Genomic DNA, 7,501 nt, shown 5'->3' on the forward strand with positions numbered 1-7,501 from the left:
GAAGAGACAGTCAGTCTCTTCCTAGGCAAGAGCTGATTACTGCTTGAACTACTGCAATCATAAAAAGTCTTTGCTTCTGATTTTGAAAAATGACGAAAATACTTGCCTATGACAGCTAAAGTGAGTGTCAACTCCACATAGGTAATACAGTGCTAGAAAAATAAACAACAGAATAGCCCTATGCTATGATACTGCTGTTTTAACTGAATAATAACCCAAAGTAATCATACTGTTAATGTAGTGCTAGAGGCTTAGCACTGCCACAGATCCTACATAAGGTGCAGAAAACAAAGGCCAACTTTCTCTCCATATTTCATCTATAAGGCTCAAAATACTCATACAGGATCAATTCACACATATCATACGCATTTTTTAAATTAGGAATTTGGCTTCTCAGAGTTAGGGAAGCTTTCTTACTTTCTTTAAGCAAAAGGAATATTAGGAGAATAAAAACCCTTTGCAATCTCTCAGAAACAGTTTATGTCAGCTAACAGTTGGACTTAATTACCAGGCTAATGTCAATAAATCATGATCATAAAAGTCATCCAACTTGAGTCATGAAGTGTTTGCCTTTTTCTTTCTCATTAATTGTGGCTTTTGATATCATTGTTATTTCCAGGTTCATCCCCGTTAGAGCCTGTGATGATGTCAGATGCTAACATTCTAGATCAGTGATGGTGAATCTTTTAGAGATTGAGTACCCAAAGTGCACTCTCATGCTGCATGTGAGCTGCCCCTCTACCCCAGACAGGAGAGGAAGGAAGCATTCCCATTGGGTTGCCGGGTAGAGGAGCGGGTCATTTGAGAAATGTCCTTAGGCGAATTAGGGAAGGGGGAGTAGACCCCTCTGGTACATGTTCCATGGGTTTGCCAACATGGTTCTAGATCATGGAATTAGTGACTTGGGTTGGAGTTAAGACAGTGGCACTCAAACAATGAGAACTAGTTTCTTTTTTGTAAAGATAACATTCCCATAGATCATAATCTTGCCAAAAGCAGAGCAATTAGCAGTAGAGTCTTCTACAAAAAGCTCATTTTATCCAAATGGAAAAAAAAACTACAAAAATATCCAGTAAAAAAATTCTAACCCTAGATTATTAATCCTGAAAATTAAGATCTTGATAATAATCTCAAGTTATGATGGCAATTGTTTAAGTCCCTAAGGACAAAGACTAGAAAATGCAAAGGTCTCCTTAATTGACTTAATAGGACCCAACAAAAGCCAAAAACTGATGACACCTAGATATGGATGGGGGGAAAAAGCCTAAAGCAGAAGTCATCTAAACTCCATTTGAAAATATATGATAAAGAGGTAGTTTTTAGGTTGTGAACATGATAAAGTAGTGTACTTCAAAGTCAAGAAAAGATCTGAGTATGAATTCTATTTCCTGCACTTAGCTATGTGACTCCAGGCTAGTCACTTAATTTCTCTCACTCTCAGTTTCTTTATCTGCAAAATTGGGATATAATCCCTACCTTACCAGGTTTCTGTGAGAATTTGCATGAGAACTTCTCAAACCATAAAACACTACACACAATTTTCAAAAAAAAAAAATTATGGTGCACTTAAGATATGAAAGCTTTAAACTGCACCAGTATTTTTGGGACACCTTATTTCATCATCAACTTTATCATCATCACAATAATCATATAACATATATAATAATTAGTTATTTTAAAGTAGAAAGGACTACCTTTGGGAGGTAATGAGTTTCCTATCATTGAAAATTGTTATTGTTATATATTAATTATATTATATAATTATTATTCTCAGTGATGGGGAACTAATTAACCTACTTTAGGGTAATTCTAATTATTATGTAGTTTTCCTTTAAAACTTCATTTAGTTCTATAATTTATAAAAAGGTACATTGAAGCAATCAGCAAGATTAACTGTCTTATCTGAAATCAACAAAAAATCAAGTCAGTGTTGTGTAAAAATTCAGTCTCCCGAATTCCTATGCAACAATACTACAATGAACCAAAAACAAAAAGGAAAAAAAAAAGAAAAACACTGTAAATAATTCTTTAATGACAAATAACATAGTCCAGCTTTGTAGGACACACAAAAACAACAAACAAGATCCAATAGGATCTGCAGCTGCAGTTAATTAATCAAATTCTATTCCTGGTGCTATGCTGGCATCTCTGAAGAGGTTGGTGTGCAAACAAGCAAATAAAAGTCATATTCCAATACTTAAAAAAAAAAAACCTCCCTGGAAGAAAAGGAGGACATGGCTGGCAGAGTTAGAAATAGTCTACCAAATGGATTACAAATGAAAAACAAACAAAAGAACTTTTAAAAAGTGTACTGGGGGGCAGCTGGGTAGCTCAGTGGATTGAGAGCTAGCCCTAGAGACGGGAGGTCCTAGTTTCAAATCTGACCTCAGACACTTCCCAGCTGTGTGACCCTGGGCAAATCACTTGACCCCCATTGCCTAGCCCTTACCACTCTTCTGCCTTGGAGCCAATACACAGTATTGACTCCAAGACGGAAGGTAAGGGTTTTATTTAAAAAAATAAAAAAAATTTTTTTTTAAGTGTACTGAAAGGGATTTTGAAAGCAAAGCAGAAAACATGCAAATATTTGTGAAGTTAGTGGGTGGCTCTCACCTGGGCAGACAGTGATGTCCTCTGCTGAGTGTCCTCTGGCAATAACTCGGTTTCTCTTACGGGCTAACAGACATAGAGCAGTGGGGCTGTAAAACAACCAATAGTAAAATAAATTCCCAGTGAAATAAATCAGAGAGCAAGATCAAAGTAATACAGTGTGAAAAAATATCCAGCAATACAAAGTAACAGAATACTTAACACCTGCAGTCCTACATTATAAAAACCAATGGTAATGTGAGAAATGAAAGTGGAAACACTAGGAGAAAAATGTGGAAAAAATAAACATGCTTCCAACTTCAGTCCCAGAGAAATCACTAAGTAAAAAGGAGCTCCTTTTAGATAATTCACAAAGGAAGATTGAAGGGTATGCACTCTCTGTGTGTAGAGTAGTCAAAAATCTCCCCTCCACTCTAAAGATGTCAAAGATTTGTTTTATATTGCCTATCTCAGGTAATTCTGAACACTGCAGTGATTTGTACACTCAGAGAAAAAAACTAGTTTCTTCCCACCTTGCTGTTAATTTTCCTTTTTATCTCAAGATACTTCTTTCTAAAGCAGCAAAAAATAGGCTACAATTCTCTAAGCAGCCCTACAGCAAAAATCTGCCCACACAAGTTGAGCATCTATTTTGTGCAGAGCTTAACTATGCATGGCTTCTCCCTATCTGACCTTCTGGTTCTCCCTGCCTGTTCATGGAATGCAATCTCTTCCTGACATAAGAACATGTGGTTTAGCGATGCAGGCACTGAGAGTAGTCCCCTTCCCGCTTCACTGAGCTTTACAATTAGTTTGATCAAGTATGCAAGAAAACACTTTCAAAAAAACACAAATCCCCATGTCAACTGAGAACCACAGAGAAGAGAGAACACCCACCATTGATTCATGATAAATAACCAAATCCTGATAGGAAACCACAAGTGATTTCTCTCTCTAAATAAAACATCTCAAAGCATTTGTTAGAAACTCAAGCCAGGCACAGTTTACTCTGTGTATAACATCAGGGCTCTATTCAAAGGGTCCATCACAAAACAATTTGCTGACATTTATAAAATGGGCTAATCAATTTGAAGTCAAACCACATTGCCTGCTACTCCAACTATCTCCTGGTGACAAAGCGTATAATCATTTATTAAAACCTACATCTGCTCTGCACAGAGCTCACCACAACAAAGCAAAAGAGCCCACAGGAAGCAGAAAGCCTTCTCCAGCTATAACCACTTCCAAAACCATTTGAATAGCCTGATAATTCAACCAAAACTATATTTTCCATCACTGAAAGAAATTCTTCTAGGCTGCTGCACAAGCTGCACAGCCTTTCTATTCCACCCTAACAAAATCCCACCTTGATTTGAAAGCCTGGCTCAGCTTTCAAAGAGTTTTCCTTGATTCTTTCAACCTTTTGTATGACTTTCTGGTCAGAGTACCTATGTGGACTCATCACCATAATCTGAACTAGGCTTTTGGAAAGATCTGACTAGATGGAGAAGAAAAGGAAACAGTGTGAGAAAAGATATAGAGGAACAAGAATGGATCCGGAAGAGAAGGGAATAACACTATCTGTAAGGGTTAAATTTAATGGTTGGACAATAATTTTATGAAATTATATGGTCACCAATATATATTATACCTCAATTCAGAAATTTAATAACAAATATTTACAAAATGGAGATGAAATAATATAAGAGAGAAATGTGAAAAAATTAGAGAGGTTATCTATCCTATCAACCTAAATTTTTACTCCGAGTCTGTACATCCAGGCAGAGATTAATTAGCTCTCAACCAGGAAGGCTGGTTGGTGAATAACTACGTGGCCTCCTCCAAGATGAAAGCTAGTCTCTTAGGAAACTAGAAAAGGAGTCAGCCTTTCACTCACCCAATGAAGTATTCCAGGAGTCAGAGTCTAAAGCTGAAGTGGAGCTTCAAGACCACGATCCAAGCCACAGTCTCCAGTGAAGCTTCCTTGAAGACTCTTCCCCAGAAGACAATCTCTTCAGACTATCTTCTCAAAGACAATCTCCCCTGAGGGAGTTTGGGGCTTGATTTTATGGTGACTTCTTGCCCTTTTCCCTCTTCACAGGGGCCAATCACAGTTCCGGAATTGTCTTAGCACTGCCCAGGGGAAAGTGTCTGTGGGATTGACTTCTCACCTTCTAAAGGTTAAGTTCTCATCTAAGGGTGTGAATTTTGTAAAATTCATCTTCTGGAGAGGTGAATACTCATCCTGGCTGATTGAGTTTCTGAGGGTGTGAATTCAGTAATTGATTTTCGAGCTCCTCCACATAGTTCAATCTTGTATTGATTCAATCAAAAGGTAGACAAAGGAGAGTTAATCCTGTCTTCACAATCTAGTGAGGTACTTTAATTAGTGTTAAATTAGTAAATTAGTTAAATTAGTCTGTCAGGATAGACAAAGGGAATAAAGGATTCCCTTTCACAAGTGTAAACTCAGAGAGAACAAAGAACTTCCTTTTACGTATCAAAGTGTGAAAAGCCCAAGGATTTTACACATGCTATAACCACTGGAGCATGTGACAGAGCCTCATCTTCAAAATAGGGAATACCAACCACTCAACCTCCTCCAAAAGGCAACTCTTAAAATCCCACAGCTCAGAGAAGTGTTCTCCAATCAGAGGCATGGACATCACAACTAGCCAATAATAGGATTCTATCACAGCCTTAAAAGAATCACAAGGACTATCCCAAGACTTTTAATTGAATGGAAGATTTTTAAGCATTTTTGATGACAATGCCAGACCGAAGGAGGACCTCTGAAATACAAATACAAGAGTTCAGAGAAATCTGGAAAACTGAATTTATTTCAGTAATTAGAAGAAACTATATGATAATATGCTAACATTTTAACAAAGAGAGAAAAAATAAGTGTCCCTTCCAAATCTCAATGTCTTTAAAGGAATTAAATAATAAAAAGAGGTCCTGGATGTGGTTATGTTTTGAGGGTTTGAAAAGGGGAATAAGAAGGGAAAGTAAAAACAAATATACCAGCAGAGAGAGGAAGAAGATAGAACTTGTTATTTCTCATAATTGAGACGTGAGAAGACCATACAAACATAGATCAAGAAGTAGGGGGTGGGAGGAATAAGCCTGAGATAAGCCTCACTCCTATCTGAAATGAACAATGAAGGATTAAGAATACACATTTTGGTGTAAAATTCATAAAACTCTAATTTTTTCTTCCATTTTTACTCCTTTCCTTCCTGGGAAGTTAAGTTTTGCTTACAGCTATTCCTCATCTGATATTAAGGAGTTCTTTAAGCTCCCCCTCACCCTATTTGTGCTTGTTATACCTTTTAAGTAAAGAAATGAAATCTAAGGAGGGCCTTAGGTCTCTTAGACAACAAGGAAATAACTGAACAATTGGTAGTATCTGGATGCAATATTATTACATAAGTAATGATGCAAAAGATGTCTCAGAGAATCCTGGGTAATATGAATTGACACAGAGTGAAATAAGCAAAATCAGAAGACACATTGTAAAGAAAAATAATTATGAAAAATTTAAGAATTCTGATCAATGCAATGACTTACCATTTCTAAAGGTAGTTACCCAACTCCTGACAGAGAGGTATAGGGCTTAAGATGTAGAAAAAGATAAATATTTCTGGACCTGGACAGCATTTGAATTCATTTTGCTGGATGACTCATCTGTTTACAAAGAGTTTTTCTTGCTTTCTTTCTCTATCCAGGTTGTTAATCAGGAGAGAACATTGGGGGGGGGGGGGTTGTAGGATTAATAAAATAGACATTTAAAAAAAAGGCCAATGAAATATTCTTAATTATACACAACAGAAGTTTAAAAAGAAGTCCAAACAAGGAGGAAGACTGAAAATAAACAAGTAAAATTGTTTACTTTTAATTTCAAAGCCATATAAAATAGACATTCACCATTTCATATAGCATCCTTTTTCTTGTTCTGTATGTATGGAAATGCATCTGGAAAAGAGGAGTGGGTAGAGAGGAAAGAAATCCCAGACTTTAGAAAGTGTGAATCTTAAAAAATTTCTCAGACTATACCTTAGAAGATTTGATTAAGCTATTCCCCATTTTAAACAATGGAGGAACTTGATCAGGAATGTATTGGGAATTTTAACATTACTCCATCCATACTTAGATAATGTCTTAGGGGAAGATAAAGTTGTAAACTCCTTACTGAACAATGAAAAGTCCCCAACTCATACTTATAGTGAAGCTAAAACCTTAAGCTAGGTCTATTTTTAGATCTAATACAAAAGGCTACTAAGTAGCTATAATGGTCAAATTAATCACTAAAAGGTCAAGCAACTTACAAAGGACAAGCTTAGCAAAGAGGTGTGAAGGTTTAGTCTACTCAGAGAAGATAACAAAAGAAAATGTGAACTAAGAATGGTCAGTCCTGGGGAAAAGGTCTACTGTGATTGGTAAATATGAAAATTTAGGGGAGGTGACACAAGAGAAAATTTTCTTTAAAAGGAAGGAGCTCAAGGTGGAGTTGGTTAGTTGGAGTTCAGACTAGGGGGAGTTCGGACTAGTTGGAGTAGCTGGGTCTCTGAACTTAGTTCAGGAGTTGAGGATTTCAGTGAAGGACTGGAGTTTTGCTTTGGACAAAATCTTGTGGTGAATGGTAAAAGACTGACTAGTCTCTCTTAAGGCTCAGGCGTAGGCCCCCTTCCTACTATTTCCTCTTACTCTGTCTCTCTCCCTTCCCTTAATTCCTTCATTTGTATTAATTAAAATCTCCATAAAACCCAGCTGACTTGGGTATTTTCATATTTGGGAATTTTTCCCATGGTGACCACTTATTTTTTTTATTTAAATCAAGACACTAAAATTTATCTTTACAGTTTTGGCAATTCAGTCTTGAAACCCACATTTTTTGCAGTTACAAAAAACA

General features: G+C 36.6%; 1 protein-coding gene across 15 annotated transcripts in view; it reads right to left on the reverse strand.

Annotated features, from left to right (window-relative positions):
- Nucleotides 1-7,501, reverse strand: part of UIMC1 (ubiquitin interaction motif containing 1) — a 193,473-nt gene that overhangs the window by 47,110 nt on the left and 138,862 nt on the right. For all 15 annotated transcript variants that reach the window (XM_056811650.1, XM_056811651.1, XM_056811653.1 and 12 more), the window contains one exon: nt 2,614-2,699. In XM_056811650.1, the coding sequence (XP_056667628.1) occupies nt 2,614-2,699 (86 nt within the window). The remainder of the gene's footprint in view (nt 1-2,613; nt 2,700-7,501) is intronic.

The sequence above is a fragment of the Monodelphis domestica genome, chromosome 1, assembly GCF_027887165.1.
Source record: "Monodelphis domestica isolate mMonDom1 chromosome 1, mMonDom1.pri, whole genome shotgun sequence".
In the NCBI taxonomy this organism is placed as follows: Eukaryota; Metazoa; Chordata; class Mammalia; order Didelphimorphia; family Didelphidae; genus Monodelphis; species Monodelphis domestica.